The sequence below is a fragment of the Salvelinus fontinalis genome, chromosome 31 (genome assembly GCF_029448725.1).
Source record: "Salvelinus fontinalis isolate EN_2023a chromosome 31, ASM2944872v1, whole genome shotgun sequence".
NCBI lineage: Eukaryota > Metazoa > Chordata > Actinopteri > Salmoniformes > Salmonidae > Salvelinus > Salvelinus fontinalis.
Genome location: NC_074695.1, coordinates 19283630 through 19300986, shown reverse-complemented (window position 1 = coordinate 19300986; position 17357 = coordinate 19283630). Strand labels below are relative to the sequence as shown.

General features: G+C 42.3%; 1 protein-coding gene across 1 annotated transcript in view; it reads right to left on the bottom strand.

Annotated features, from left to right (window-relative positions):
- LOC129829754 (inter-alpha-trypsin inhibitor heavy chain H6-like) overlaps positions 1-17357 on the bottom strand; it is a 45948-nt gene that overhangs the window by 17495 nt on the left and 11096 nt on the right. The window contains exons 4-8 of the mRNA XM_055891648.1: positions 2502-2612; positions 1955-2202; positions 953-1122; positions 677-793; positions 104-275 (exon numbers count right to left, since the gene is read on the bottom strand). Coding sequence (XP_055747623.1) covers positions 104-275; positions 677-793; positions 953-1122; positions 1955-2202; positions 2502-2612 — 818 coding nt within the window. The remainder of the gene's footprint in view (positions 1-103; positions 276-676; positions 794-952; positions 1123-1954; positions 2203-2501; positions 2613-17357) is intronic.

The following is a 17357-nucleotide window of genomic DNA, read 5'->3' as shown; positions in this document are numbered from 1 at the left end:
GAATGAAATAAAGAAGAGAGAAATACCGACAGTGTTTTCATGGTCTTGTCAGGTTGCGGCAGATATAATGCAATTTAAGTACATCAGACTCAATCCCACTCACATCCTTCAGCGATGATCCTCTTGACAAAGTCCTTAGCGTCTCGTATGTTACTCCGCGTGGCCCTCACTGTGCGACCCTTCTTCCAGGTGTGGACCTTGTCTGAGAAAGTGATGATGTTGAAGTGGTCCTCCTCACGCAGGTCTCCCAGGATTGTGGACATCGCCTGCTTTGTCTGGTCCACACAAATGCAGAGAGAAGAGAAAGGATCAATTATTGATCTATATAATGTAGAGTCAATGTTGTCATGCTTGTCTAAATGAATGAGGTGCAGCTGGGTGCAATGTGAAAGAGGTACAGTTGTAGGATCTTAATTTGATCACTCTTTGTAGCTGAGAATTTTGCAGGACATGCAGATGAGCTTCGTGATTTACACAAATTCACTGAAAACCCACACTAACACATGGTTATATTAACAATATTTCACTTTTCATGTAGCCTACTTTTGTCAAGCTAATAGCCTAACCACCAATCAAGCAACATTATGGACTAAATGTTCAAATCCTTTTGCTGCATTATTTTGCTGTGACAATATAGGTCAAATAAAGAAATACATCTGTAATACTTCTACTCTACCTGTTTGATCTTGGTGCCAATCATGGAGCCACTGACATCAATGACAAAGATGACATCCTTGGGGACAACAGGAAGCCCCCGAGGTGCAAAGTAGTGGACAAAGTATCCATCAAACACCTGAGAGAGGCCAAAAGAAGAGAATAATAACTCACTTGATTAGATTATTGTCTCACTAGATACTGTCATTTGTACAGTATTTTTTGTGTAGGACTTTGGTCCTAGACAGTGTGTAGTGCTTGTGCAAGCGTGTATGCATGGGTGTGTATGTGTGCTGACCTGTATGTCCCCTATAAGGTCACTGAGTTCTACATCGTACTGGATGATGTAGTCAGCGTAGAGTCCCTTAGAAGAGGCACTGCTCTGCTGCTGCAGGCTGGGGCTGTAGTGCACATGGGCACAACGAGGGTTCTGTTGGACCTGGGTGGAGGCTGGAGCCTCAGACTCACCTGGATGGAAGAGAAGGGAGGCCAGAGAACACCCAGTCAGTTCACAGACAGTCATTGTGCATGTTTGAGATATACTACAGTATGTTGAAGTCGGACTGCACACAATCACACAACTACAAATCACCCTACTATACAATAACTACTCATTCTTTTTTTTAAAGTGTAATTGTCACTGATAGATTTGGTTTCTGAGCTTTAACTATTATTAATCATTAGTTATAAAAGAGACAAGAGGGGTGCCATAATGAAGCTTGGGTGCAGGGAACACGGTCACATGTGGAAGTACTGACAAGGGGAAGAACCGTTTAAGGCCCATATCACCCCGCCCCCTGACTAGCAATAATGATGCAATGTTTAGCGATAAGGAGGAGACTCCACCCAAAGTGGGGTATTCATACTACCACGGGGGAAACCATGTTTTTTGTCTAATGCAGCTGTATTGACCCTCTGGACAGAATAAACTTGGTTTGAAGCTTCCATCGTGTCCGTTGAGTTTGTACTCTGAAAATTAGAACCTAACATCACACACCGGATAGGTGGAGTGAAACGTGTTGTTTTACAGGGTCAGCCATAGTAGTACAGCACCCTTGGAGCAATTTAGAGTTAAGTGCCTTGCTCAATATTTTTCACCTTGACGGCTCAGGTATTCCAACCAGCAACATTTTGGTTACCATCCCAATGCTCGTCCCAATGCTCTAACCACTAGGCTACCAGCCATTAGTGATTCTGTGCCTTGACTTGCTCAAACTGATGCCCTAAACATGCTGATTGTATTACAACTAGTACTACTACTTTGACAATGAACATTGATGGTTGTCTTTTCCTATGTTACCTGTGACAATGTTGGAGAGCAGTCGACTGGTCTTCAGCGGGAGGACCTTGATGAAGCTGAGTCCTGTCCTCTCTGCAATACTGACGTCCAGGGTGAGGTTAGTGACCAGTCCGCCAGGCCTCAGACCCAGGGTCAGTTCATAGCGACCCAACCTGCGGGGCAGCAGCTCCTCGTAGGACAGAGAGAAGGACATCCGGGTCCCAGAGGGAACACTCATCGCCACACGGAACTTCTCGATCTCCCTCTCTCTGAGACCACAGCAGAGGAGAAACAACGGAGAGAGACAGTATTGGAGTGATGGTGTCAGTGGTCTATGGTGAACCTGAAAGAATGGCTGAGAGAGCATTGAGGTAATGGAGTAGGATCCAGGATAAAGTGATAGAAAGATGTGAGTGGATGTGGTGGGTGGGTGATGGATGTCTGATTTGTACTGCAGAAAATCTAGAGAAAAATGGAAGTAGTTTGTTACTCTTTCACACAAAACAGAAATCTGAATAAAACACATATCAAAGAGTGAACTTGGTATCAAATACTTTTTCAGACTGACTTGGTGGCAACAAGTCCAGCTGTTTTTCCTTGTTTCTTGGCTGCGTCATATATCTTCCTGGCGGCGCTCCGTTCCTTCACCTGGGCGATGTACACTTTGTCATTGGAGGTGCTGTGGGATAAGAGGACAGAAATAAAGTAAAATAGCCCTCTGGGTAACTCACAATGGTCAGACTATGTGAACAAACATGCTTTGGTCTCCTAGATTGAAAACGTCAAGGTTTATTGACAGTAAATAGACTTTCCTTTACCATAATTGTACTTTCCTTAATGGTAACTATTTGTATTATCAGTCACGTGTTACAAAACAATAATATACTGTACTTCACAGCATTCGAGTTGGACTAAGATGGGGGAAATACAGTACCAGTCAAAAGTTTGGACACACGTACTCATTCAAGGGTTTTTCTTTATTTTTTACTATTTTCCACATTGTAGAATAATAGTGAAGACATCAACACTATGAAATAACACATATGGAATCATGTAGTAACCAAAAGTGTTAAACAAATCAAAATATATTTTAGATTTGAGTTTCTTCAAAGTAGCTACCCTTTGCCTTGATGACAACTTTGCAGACTCTTGACATTCTCTCAACCAGCTTCATGAGGTAGTCACCTGGAATGCATTTCAAATAACAAGTGTGCCTTGTTGCAAGTTCATTTGCGGAATTTCTTTCCTTCTTAATGCATTTGAGCCAATCAGTTGAATTGTGACAAGATAGGGGGGTATACAGAAGATAGCCCTATTTGGTAAAATACCAAGTCCAAATTATGGCAAGAACAGCTCAAATAAGCAAAGAGAAATGACAGTCCATCATTACTTTAAGACATGAAGGCCAGTCAATCCAGAACATTTCAAGAACTTTGAACGTTTCTTCAAGTATTCCGCAAATAAGTGCAGTCGTAAAAACCATCAAGCGCTATGATGAAACTGGACTCATGAGGACCGCCACTGGAAGTTACCTCTGCTGTTCATTAGACTTACCAGCCTCAGAAATTGCAGCCAAAATAAATGCTTCACAGAGTTCAAGTAACAGACACATCTCAACATCAACTGTTCAGTGTGAATCAGGTCTTCGTGTTCGATTTGCTGCAAAGAAAACAATACTGAAGGACACCAATAAGAATAAGAAACTTGCTTTGGCCAAGAAACACGAGCAATGGACATTAGACCAGTGGAAATCTGTCTTTTGGTCTGATGATTCCAAATTTTTGATTTTTGGTTCCAACCGCCGTGCCTTTGATATGCAGATTAGGTGAACGGATGATCTCTCCAGGTGTGGTTCCCACCGTGAAGCTTGGAGGAGCTGTGATAGTGTTGGTGTGCTTTGCTGGTGACACTGTGGGTGATTTAATTAGAATTCAAGGCACACTTAACCAAGATGCCTACCACAGCATTCTGCAGCGATACGCCATCCCATCTGGTTTGCGCTTAGTGGGACTATCATTTATTTTTCAAAAGGACAATGACCAAACACACATCCAGGCTGTGTAAGGGCTATTTGACCAAGAAGGAGAGTGATGGAGTGCTGCATCAGATGACCTGGCCTCCACAATCATCCGACCTCAACCCAATTGAGATGGTTTGGGATGAGTTGGACAGCAGAGTGAAGGAATAGCAGCAAACAAGTGCTCAGTATATGTGGGAACTCCTTAAAAACTGTAGGAAAAACATTCCAGGTGAAGCTGGTTGAGAGAGTGCCAAGAGTGTCCAAAGCTGTCATCAAGTCAAAGGGTAGCTACTTTGAAGAATCTCAAATATGAAATATATTTTGATTTGTTTAACACTTTTTTGGTTACTACATGATTCCATATGTGTTATTTCATAACTTTGATGTCCTCACTATTATTCTACAATGTAGAGATGTGTCCAAACTTTTGACTGGTACTATATGTATCATGTTGGTTTACATATTAAGTTCAAAACATGCTAGAGAAGGAAGAGGGTGTCAGACAAAGGGTGAGAGGAGGGAGTCATTTCTCTCTGAAAACATAATGGTCTGCGTCAAAAAAATGACAACCTATTCCCTATAGTGCACTTTTAACCAGGGTACAAGGGATTACTGGAAAGAGATCCAATAACCCCCTAAAACCCCCTCATTGGCACCCTACAACCTACACCCAACCCTTTCTCAGCCATATGGGTCCTGGTCAAAAGTAGTGCACTACATTGCATTCGGAAAGTATTCAGACCCCTTTACTTTTTCCACATTATGTTTTTTTTTTTTTTTTTTTGGGGGGGGGTGGATCAGCTTAATATTGCGGAAAGAATGTTGCTTCCAATGTAATTGTCTGCATCATTTCCAATCCCCCATATTTTTTGGGGTAAATATATATATCCATTCACGTATGCATACATATATATACATACCTATATAGACATACATACTTTTTTTAAAGAGTATACCTTTATTATTATTCCCCGCAAACCCTACCACCGATCCCCCAATTGGAGTAAACTGATAAACATTTCTGTTTTTACCTTCAATTTATACATCTTATACACATTTTACAGACACAGTCTACTTTATAATAGTTCTCTCTTGTTTGTTCTTAGTCCTTCCTCTATTTCTGTTGTCCATCCAGTTTGATTTCCACTTGTAACTGTGCTATTTCACAATAGCTCCGCACCTATACACATTTCACAGATCCCGTATGCCCTACATTGTTTATCTTGTTATTAGTCCCACCCTTCAGCTCCACTCAACCTTTCCCATCTATCTTCCAACATCATCCATTTCGGATTTTTATTTGCCATATATTTTTCAACTGTGCTGTGATGCTTCACAAAATATTTGAATCTTCCTATTCTCATAGCTTCCACGGATTGTAAATTAAAAATAAACATTTTTGCTAAAATAATTATTATATTATTGATTGATTGACTATGGCTTTTCAAATCCCCCAGTATTGCTATCTGTAGCGTTAGTTCTACGCAAATGTTGCAATTCTTCAACCATTCCTGGACCTGTGACCAAAAACGAGCTACATGCGGACAATACCAAAATAAATGGTCTAATGACTCTGCCCCCTCACAGCAGAATCTACAGAGCTGGGAAGATTGTATCCCCCATATATATAACATTCTATTAGTTGCAAGAATTTTGTACAATAATTTAAATTGAAAAATTCGAAGTTTTGAATCCGGCGTTGTTTTGCGTATCAATTCATAAACCATGTGCCATGGAATGGGTACATCGAAAATCTCTTCCCAACTATTTTGCAATTTATATGGAACAGCTGTAAGTTTTTTGGTCCTTAAATGAAATTGGTATATGTTTTTATTTATCACACTTTTCTTTAACCATTTATGTTCTTTAATATTAGGCCGACATACAAGTTCCTTACTTTTATCCCCTTCCACCTGCCTCTTCCATTTTTGTGGTAATGCTGCAATTAATTGGTTGTAATTTTGGGTAGAGCAGACATTTCCATATGTCTGTGTTAGCTGCATGTGTGACATTACTCCACCAGTCCTATTTATGATATCATTCACAAAAATTATACATTTTTTAAACATTTCTTCGATAAATACAGTTTTTTTTATCAATTACTATATTTGAATTTAACCACAAGATTTGTTGTACTATTTGTTCCGTCCTTTCAGGTGGATTAAACTGAAATTGCAACCAACTTTCTAAGGCTTGTTTAAAAAATAAAGATATTTTGGAAATTATTTCCTTTTCAAGCAACCGAAAGTGAGCAGGTGTAATCTGAATAAAGGGAAAAAGGCCCTTCTTGAACATAGGATGAGACATTCGTACCAATCTACTAGAGAACCAGTTTGGATTTAAGTATAACTTTTGTATGACTGATGCCTTTAGTGAGAGGTCTAATGCTTTAATATTTAATAATTTCTGCCCTCCGAATTCATATTCGTTATATAAATAGGCCCTTTTAATTTTATCTGGCTTGCCGTTCCAAATAAAATTGAATATTTTTTGTTCATATAATTTAAAAAGCAGGTCACTAGGTGTAGGCAAAACCATAAGCAAATAGGTAAACTGTGATATGATTAAAGAGTTAATCAGGGTGATTTTCCCACAAATAGACAGGTATTTTCCTTTCCATGGTAGCAAGATCTTATCTATTTTTGCTAACTTTCTATAAAAATTTATTGGAGTGAGATCATTTCTTTCTTTTGGGATTTGTATACCGAGTATGTCCACATCACCGTCAGACCATTTAATTGGTAAACTACATGGCAATGTAAAATGTGTATTTTTTAGTGATCCCAATACGTAATATGGTACATTTATCAAAATTTGGTTTTAATCCAGAGAGGATAGCAAATGTATCTAGATCCTCTAAGAGGCCGTGGAGAGATTCTAGTTGTGGTTTTAAAAGAAAACATGAATCATCAGCGTACAATGACACCTTAGTTTTTAGGCCCTGGATTTCTAATCCCTTAATATTAATGTTTGATCTAATTTTAACAGCTAACATTTCGATGGCAATAATAAATAGATATGCCGATAGTGGACAACCTTGTTTTACTCCTCTAGATAGTTTAAAACTTTCTGAGATGTAGCCATTATTTACTATTTTACACCTAGGGTTACTATACATAATTTTTACCCATTTTATAAGAGATTCCCCAAAATTGAAATATTCTAGGCATTTATATATAAACTCCAGTCGTACTTTATCAAAAGCCTTTTCAAAATCAGCTATGAAAACCAGGCCTGGTGTCCCCGATATTTCATAGTGTTCTATTGTTTCCAGTACTTGCCTTATATTATCTCCAATGTATCGTCCATGTAAAAAACCTGTCTGATTAGGATGAATAATATCTGACAAAACTTTTTTTATTCTATGCGCCAAGCATTTTGCTAGGATTTTTGCATCACAACACTGAAGTGTAAGAGGTCTCCAATTTTTTAAATGGACGGGATCTTTATATATACCACTTGGGTCCTGTTTCAGTAATAATGATATCACACCTTCTTGTTGCGTGTCTGATAATCTATCATTTATATAGGAGTGGTTAAAACAAGCTAATAATGGTCCTTTGAGTATATCAAAAAAATGTTTGTATACTTCCACTGGTATGCCATCCAGTCCTGGAGTTTTCCCATCCTTAAAGGCCCCAATTGCATCAAGTAGTTCCTCCTCTGTAATTAGGCCTTCACATGAGTCTTTCTGTACAGATGTTAATTTTACATTATTATTAGGGAAAAAATCCATACAATTAGTTTCAGTTAGTGGAGATGGAGGAGCCTGAAACGAAAATATATTCTTAAAAGTACTTTACTTCCTCTTTCAAAATATAATTTGGTGAATCATGCGTGACTCCATCATTTGTAACAAGTTTTAATACGTTTTTTTTTGTAGCATTTCTATATTGAAGATTGAAAAAGAATTTGGTGTATTTTTCCCCATATTCCATCCAGTTCGCTTTATTTTTGTAATATATTACACTGGATCTTTCTTGAATAAGTTCCTCCATTTCTTTTTGTTTTCCCTCTAACTTATTCTGTGCCTCTATGGTACCGTTTTTATTGTTATCTAACTGTACTGTTAGTCCTTCAATTTCCTTTGTTAATATGGACTCTTTTGATCGAAATTGCTTTTGTTTTATAGATGAGTACTGAATTGCATGGCCTCTAAAGGCACACTTAAAAGTGTCCCATACAATATGGGGATCTGCTGTACCTATGTTATGTCTAAAAAAGTCAGTTATAAATTCTTCTGTCCTAGTTCTAAACAATTTATCATCTAGTAGGCTTTGATTAAATTTCCAATATCCTCGCCCACGTGGAAATTCTGTAAGAGTAATATATATGCCAATTATGTGATGGTCCGACCGCATTCTGTCCCCTATCAAACACTTTTTAACTTTTGGTGCCAGAGAGAATGATATAAGAAAGTAGTCAAGGCGACTAGCTTGATTAAGCCTCCGCCATGTATATCTCACTAGGTCAGGGTATTTAAGTCTCCATATATCCACTAATTCCAATATATCCATGACATTCCTGATTTCCTTAAGTGCCTGAGGGTGATAGTTTGTAGTGTGATTTCCTTTCCGGTCCATAGAGGTATTTAAGACCGTATTAAAATCTCCCACTATAATAATAGAGTCTAGTTTTGCTTGTAGAGTTGATACATTCTTATATATATTGTCAAAGAAGCTTGGATCATCATTATTCGGACCGTATAGGTTAATAAGCCATATATGTTTATTGTCCAATAACATATTTAAAATAATCCATCTACCTTGAGGATCTGTTTGGACAAGTTGCACATTTGGATCAAAGTTATTATTAATTAAAACCATCACCCCTTTTGAATTTCTTTGCCCATGGGAGAAATATATTTTGCCCCCCCAGTTCTTTTTCCACAAAACTTCATCTAAAACTGTCGAATGGGTTTCCTGTAAACAGTAGATATTATAATCCTTCTCTTTTAGCCAGGTAAATACTGATCGTCTTTTCTTATTATCTGCTAAGCCATTACAATTGTAACTGGCTATACTTATTTCACCACTTACCATAATGAGACACACCTTTCAATTATTTTTATCAAAATATATGTTTGTAAACGTCCTATTAAAAAGTAACATAATGATTGAGTGTCTATATAGTTGTACCATGACATTTGCATCTCCACTAAGCAAACCTCCAATTGGTCCCCACTATTCCACCCGCCAAAAGCCCCCATCTCGAGTTGGGTTGTCATCCCAATGCCCGGCAGACCACCCCCGACCCCCCGCATCGCACAGCCCCGGACCGACTGGGATCCATCCTTCGAAAAGTGCACACAGCACCATCCACCGAACCGAAGCAGATCCATTGCCAAATGCATTTCCATCGCCCTCACCTCGATTTTTATTACATATTGCTGTGAATCATCCTCTATAGTCCCTAACATCTTTTACTTCTTCCTTCGCAACAGTTGTGGGATACACACATACACCCACACACATTCAGCCCTTACCCCCACACAACCATAAGCTCACCCTCTCAACAATTGCACCATCCCAGAGCCCAACTCAAGATGTGTCATGATTTACAAATGTACTTGCAGTTGCAGCTGCATGAGAAGGCCTGCAAGACCGCGCAAAAAATGAGCATAAATGTAGAGATTTATTTACCATTGTCACATCCTAGATGATGGAGGTCAAATGTACACCTTCTTCCTGAAACACCCACAATACGGTCATCCATTTTGACCATGTTCCCAAGCATCTCCATGCAGTCCGATTGGTTTCGTGCCACCAGGGCCACAATAATATACCCCCTCTCTGAATGTCCGAGTGTGACCCCCTCCCCATGGGTTACTGCAGCTAGTGTTACCAGCACTGCCACTGCCTGGGTGGGGGCACCCCACCGGAATCCCCACCGGCTAGGTACAAGGTCGTCAAGGTTCTCATTAGCAGCTTTGAGAATTTCCTTGTTTATTATGCTCTCCCTTTAGGGGGCTTTGGCTTTGCATGACCAACCCCTTTTCCACATTATGTTACTTTACAGCCTTATTCGTTGCTGCACAGCTATTTTCAGGTCTCTCCAGAGATGTTAGATCAGGTTCAAGTCCGGGCTCTGGCTGGGACTCTCAATGACATTCAGAGATTTGTGCCGGAGCCACTCCTGTGTTGTCTTGGATGTGCACTTAGGGTCGCAGTCCTGTTGGAAGGTGAACCTTAGCCCCAGTCTGAGGTCCTGAGCGCTCTGGAGAAGGTTTTCAAATCAAATCAAATCAATTTGTATTAGTCACATGCGCCGAATACAACAGGTGTAGACCTTAATGTGAAATGCTACTTACGAGCCCCGAACCAACAATGCAGTTTAACCCTCCTGCTGTGTTCCGGTCAAATTGGACTGATTTACAAGTTCTCTCAGAAAAATGTAGTTAATTGAATCTGATTGTCATAAGGTTCCATGACTTTGTCCACAAAGGGCATCTGAACACACAAAATACATTTTCATGATTTTCATAAAATGTTGGGTGTTTTATTTAACTTTGTACAACTGTGGTGTTCCCGGCCAAAAATGACCGGTCATTAGAAATTAATGGGTGAGACTACAGTTAGTGTATAAAATTGAGCTCAGGCACATGCCCATTCATAAGACTGACACACTTCCTCTCCCAGACCCCCACATGCATGTGTGTTTGAGCACACACACACAATGCCATACAAGATGATGTAGCAGTCGGACGTGTGTTTGTCTTTGTCTTATCCTGTGTAAATAGCCGGTCTTTTTCGTATATATCTTAATCTCACTTTCTATCTATGAACTAAATATACTTTCCTGCAACCCGCCTCACCCAATGTGGTACGGATCTGCTATTTTTATTCTTATAACTGGAACTTCCATCAGGAGCTAGCCAGCTAACTAGCTACTAGTCTTTGTTAGCCACGGCTAGCGGTCTTTGGATGTTTGCACTCACGAGACTCCCAGTTACACAATAAATGTTATTTTTGCTCGATAAATATTACTTTTATAACAAAAAAACGCCCTTTGTGTTGCGTGTTATGTTCAGAAAACTACAGCCTCGTTCCGTTCGACGAAAATTCAAAAAAGTATCCGTAATGTTCATAGAAACATGTCAAATGTTTTTTATAATCAATCCTCAGGTTGTTTTTAACAAACATAATTGATAATATTTCAACCGGACCGTAACCTATTCAATAAAAGAGAGAAAGAAAATGGAGAGCTACCCCTCTCGCGCGTAGGAACTAATCAAAGGACACCTGACTAGTTTTGAAAAATGTCGCTCATTTTTCAAAATAAAAGCCTGAAACTATGTCTAAAGCCTGGTCACAGCCTGAGGAAGCCATTGGAAAATGAATCTGGTTGATACCCCTTTAAATGGAAGAAAGACGGGAAATGAAACACAGATTAAAAAAATTAATAATCACTTCCGGGTTAGATTTCCTCAGGTTTTCGCCTGCAAAATCAGTTTTTGTTATACTCACAGACAATATTTTGACAGTTTTGGAAACTTTGGAGTGTTTTCTATCCTAATCTGTAAATTATATGCATATTCTACGATCTGGACCTGAGAAATAGTTTGTTTACCTTGGGAACGTTATTTAAAATTAAAATTAAAATCTGGCCCCTAGCGTCAAGAAGTTAAATAAGCACTCCCCATTCAAAAAGTGTAGAACTAAGAACAGATATAGCCCTTGGTTCACTCCAGACTTGACTGCCCTTGACCAGCACAAAAACACCCTGTGGCGTACTGCATTAGCATTGAATGCATTAGCATTGAAAATCTGAAGAAAACAATTAATAATTTATCCCCCTCTAAAAAAGTCCTTTCTGGACAGTTTTTCGGAATTCTGTGAATTTCATTGTCATTTATACATGTATAAGAACTGTATGAACATACCATTGTCATATTGTATTGTCATATTTTTTTTAACTTGTCCATGAGGCATATGTTTTTTCCATTTGCAATATGAGGAAGTCAAAAGTCGAAGTCAAAAGTCAGTGAACCATTGCCAAATGCCATAAGAAACGTCCAAAAGCAATATGAAAGTATTAAAAGTGCCAAATCAGGATGTTATGTCCATTTGCCATGTACGATCACAGGAAGTCGGTTTCCAAACCCAAAAGTCAGTGAACCATGTCCAAATTGCATTCATACTGCCCAAATGAAATATAGCACTATGTTAAGCCATTAATCAACCTAGATGGTCTATTTGTCATGTATGATGAGGGAGAACGGAACGATTTGATTAGTGTAGTGTTAGCTAGCTATATAGTTGTCTTTGCTGTCTTTGTATCTAAGATAATTGGGCAGTTTAGAGTAATTATTGAGGTTAGCTAGCCAGCTATTTTCGTCGCCGCGCCACCGTTCTCCTACCTAGTCAACAATAGCTAGCTAGCTAGTCAACTTCTACCGACTAGCAGCACTGTAGAAACGAATAATACATTACAACGGAACGATTTGATTAGTGTAGTGTAGCTAGATACATAGTTGTCCTTGCTGTCTTTGTATCTAAGATAATTGTGTAGTTTAGAGTAATTATCGAGGTTATCGAGGTTACCTAGCCAGTTATCGAGGTTACCTAGCCAGCTACACTTTCAAACAAAGTCAACAACGCAGCCACTGCTAGCTAGCCTACTTCACCAGCCAGCAGTACTGTATCATTTTAATCATTTTAGTCAATAAGATTTTTGCAACGTAAGCTTAACTTTCTGAACATTCGAGACGTGTTGTCCACTTGTCATTCCAATCTCCTTTGCATTAGCGTAGCCTCTTCTGTAGAATGTCAACTATGTGTCTGTCTATCCCTGTTCTCTCCTGTCTGCACAGACCATACAAACGCTTCACACCGCGTGGCCGCTGCCACTCTAACCTGGTGGTCCCAGCGCGCACAACCCACGTGGAGTTCCAGGTCTCCGGCAGCCTCTGGAACTGCCGATCTGCGGCCAACAAGGCAGAGTTCATCTCAGCCTATGCTTCCCTCCAGTCCCTCGACTTCTTGGCACTGACGGAAACATGGATTACCACAGATAACACTGCTACTCCTACTGCTCTCTCCTCGTCTGCCCACGTGTTCTCGCACACCCCGAGAGCTTCTGGTCAGCGGGGTGGTGGCACTGGGATCCTCATCTCTCCCAAGTGGACATTCTCTCTTTCTCCCCTGACCCATCTGTCTATCGCCTCTATTGAATTCCATTCTGTCACAGTTACCAGCCCTTTCAAGCTTAACATCCTTATCATTTATCGCCCCCCAGGTTCCCTTGGAGAGTTCATCAATGAGCTTGACGCCTTGATAAGTTCCTTTCCTGAGGATGGCTCACCTCTCACAGTTCTGGGTAACTTTAACCTCCCCACGTCTACCTTTGACTCATTCCTCTCTGCCTCCTTCTTTCCACTCCTCTCCTCTTTTGACCTCACCCTCTCACCTTCCCCCCCTACTCACAAGGCAGGCAATACGCTTGACCTCATCTTTACTAGATGCTGTTCTTCCACTAATCTCATTGCAACTCCCCTCCAAGTCTCCGACCACTATCTTGTATCCTTTTCCCTCTCGCTCTCATCCAACACTTCCCACTCTGCCCCTACTCGGATGGTATCGCACCGTCCCAACCTTTGCTCTCTCTCCCCCGCTACTCTCTCCTCTTCCATCCTATCATCTCCTCCCTCTGCTCAAACCTTCTCCAACCTATCTCCTGATTCTGCCTCCTCAACCCTCCTCTCCTCCCTTTCTGCATCCTTTGACTCTCTATGTCCCCTATCCTCCAGGCCGGCTCGGTCCTCCCCTCCTGCTCCGTGGCTCGACGACTCATTGCGAGCTCACAGAACAGGGCTCCGGGCAGCCGAGCGGAAATGGAGGAAAACTCGCCTACCTGCGGACCTGGCATCCTTTCACTCCCTCCTCTCTACATTTTCCTCTTCTGTCTCTGCTGCTAAAGCCACTTTCTACCACTCTAAATTCCAAGCATCTGCCTCTAACCCTAGGAAGCTCTTTGCCACCTTCTCCTCCCTCCTGAATCCTCCTCCCCCTCCCCCCCTCCTCCCTCTCTGCGGATGACTTCGTCAAACATTTTGAAAAAAAGATCGACAACATACGATCCTCGTTTGCTAAGTCAAACGACACCGCTGGTTCTGCTCACACTGCCCTACCCTGTGCTTTGACCTCTTTCTCCTCTCTCTCTCCAGATGAAATCTCGCGTCTTGTGACGGCCGGCCGCCCAACAACCTGCCCGCTTGACCCTATCCCCTCCTCTCTTCTCCAGACCATTTCCGGAGACCTCCTCCCTTACCTCACCTCGCTCATCAACTCATCCTTGACCGCTGGCTACGTCCCTTCCGTCTTCAAGAGAGCGAGAGTTGCACCCCTTCTGAAAAAACCTACACTCGATTCCTCCGATGTCAACAACTACAGACCAGTATCCCTTCTTTCTTTTCTCTCCAAAACTCTTGAACGTGCCGTCCTTAGCCAGCTCTCCTGCTATCTCTCTCAGAATGACCTTCTTGATCCAAATCAGTCAGGTTTCAAGACTAGTCATTCAACTGAGACTGCTCTTCTCTGTGTCACGGAGGCGCTCCGCACTGCTAAAGCTAACTCTGTCTCCTCTGCTCTCATCCTTCTAGACCTATCGGCTGCCTTTGATACTGTGAACCATCAGATCCTCCTCTCCACCCTCTCCGAGTTGGGCATCTCCGGCGCAGCCCACGCTTGGATTGCGTCCTACCTGACAGGTCGCTCCTACCAGGTGGCGTGGCGAGAATCTGTCTCCGCACCACGTGCTCTCACCACTGGTGTCCCCCAGGGCTCTGTTCCAGGCCCTCTCCTATTCTCGCTATACACCAAGTCACTTGGCTCTGTCATATCCTCACATGGTCTCTCCTATCATTGCTATGCAGACAACACACAATTAATCTTCTCCTTTTCCCCTTCTGATAACCAGGTGGCGAATCGCATCTCTGCATGTCTGGCAGACATATCAGTGTGGATGGCGGATCACCACCTCAAGCTGCACCTCGGCAAGACGGAGCTGCTCTTCCTCCCGGGGAAGGACTGCCCGTTCCATGATCTCGCCATCACGGTTGACAACTCTATTGTGTCCTCCTCCCAGAGTGCTAAGAACCTTGGCGTGATCCTGAACAACACCCTGTCGTTCTCAACTAACATCAAGGCGGTGACCCGTTCCTGTAGGTTCATGCTCTACAACATTCGCAGAGTACGACCCTGCCTCACACAGAAAGCGGCGCAGGTCTAAATCCAGGCACTTGTCATCTCCCGTCTGGATTACTGCAACTCGCTGTTGGCTGGGCGCCCTGCCTGTGCCATTAAACCCCTACAACTCATCCAGAACGCCGCAGCCCGTCTGGTGTTCAAACTTCCCAAGTTCTCTCACGTCACCCCGCTCCTCCGCTCTCTCCACTGGCTTCCAGTTGAAGCTCGCATCCGCTACAAGACCATGGTGCTTGCCTACGGAGCTGTGAGCGGAACGGCACCTCCGTACCTTCAGGCTCTGATCAGGCCCTACACCCAAACAAGGGCACTGCGTTCATCCACCTCTGGCCTGCTCGCCTCCCTACCTCTAAGGAAGTACAGTTCCCGCTCAGCCCAGTCAAAACTGTTCGCTGCTCTGGCACCCCAATGGTGGAACAAACTCCCTCACGACGCCAGGTCAGCGGAGTCAATCACCACCTTCCGGAGACACCTGAAACCCCACCTCTTTAAGGAATACCTAGGATAGGATAAAGTAATCCTTCTAACCCCCCCCCCTCCCTTAAAAGATTTAGATGCACTATTGTAAAGTGGTTGTTCCACTGGATATCATAAGGTGAATGGACCAATTTGTAAGTCGCTCTGGATAAGAGCGTCTGCTAAATGACTTAAATGTAAATGTAAATGAGAAGTGAGACTCTGTTGTTTTTTAACAATATTTTGAAAAATGTCCAAAATGACCAGGGGCACCCCCTATTGGATGGGCCCTGGTGGGGGGGTGCTCCCTACCCAACTGTAGACCCCTTGCTCCCCCCTAAAGGCATTAAAAAACATTTTAAAATGTGCTCCTGGTAACACATTCCAATCACCAGGTGCACGGCTGTCCATTTGCAATATGTTTCAATGGGTATTTACCATAACGAATTTGACATGCTCAAAAGTACTGCAGAAATGCAAAATTGACTGGGCCGATGAACTCGGGATGGCCGGGCAGTGATAGTGGTTCCTCTCCATCGCTCGTTGTGTTGATTTCATCATGTTCATTTGGTGATGTTTTTTCACTGTTGAATCTTATTGCAAATGTACTGTCCATTTGCAATATGTTTCAATAGGCATTTACCATCACGAATTTGACATGCTCAAAAATACTGAAGAAATGCAAAATTGACTGGCCCGATGAACAAAAACAATGACAAAAACAAAGTGATTAACCAGTCATAACTAGCCAATGGCAATGCAGATTACACAGTAAGCAACCAATCGATTAAACACAGGATATGACATCATGGAACACCCTGCTTCTTCGCTTCTAGAAACTTTTTAAAAACACAAATTAACAAACTTAGTTGTGCCCATCCATCCATTTAAAAAATAATTTCATCTTGGTGAAATGGCCGGGCAGTGATAGTGGTTCTTCTCCATTGCTCGATGGTGACATGAGAGAAGTGGTACTCTGTCGTTTTTTAAAGATGTTTTGAAAAACGTCCAAAATGACCGCTTGCCATGCAGTAGAAGAGAGAACAATCTATGACTAGGGTGGCTGGAGTCTTTGACAATTTTTAGGGCCTTCCTCTGACACCGCCTGGTATAGAAGTCCTGGATGGCAGGAAGATTAGCCCCAGTGATGAACTGGGCCTTACGCACTACCTTCTGTAGTGCCTTGCGGTCGGCGGCCGAGCAGTTGCCATACCAGGCAGTGATGCAACCAGTCAGGATGCTCTCGATGATGCAGCTGTAGAACATTTTGAGGATCTGAGGACCCATGCCAAATCTTTTCAGTCTCCTGAGGGGGAATAGGTTTTGTCGCGCCCGCCTCACGACTGTCTCAGTGTGCTTGGACCATGTTAATTTGTTGGTGATGTGGACACCAAGGAACTTGAAGCTCTCAACCTGCTCCACTGCAGCCCTGTCGATGAGAATGGAGGCGTGCTCGGTCCTCTTTTTCCTGTAGTCCACAATTATCTTCTTTGTCTTGATCACGTTGAGGGGGAGGTTGTTGTCCTGTTACCACACGACCAGGTCTCTGACCTCCTCCATATAGGCTGTCTCGTCATTGTCGGTGATCAGGCTATTATGCCATCGGCAAACTTAATGATTGTGTTGGAGTCGTGCCTGGCCGTGCAGTCATGAGTGAACAGGGAGAACAGGAGGGGACTGCGCAAGCACCCCTGAGGGGCCCCTCTGTTGAGGATCAGCATGGTGGATGTGTTGTTACCTACCC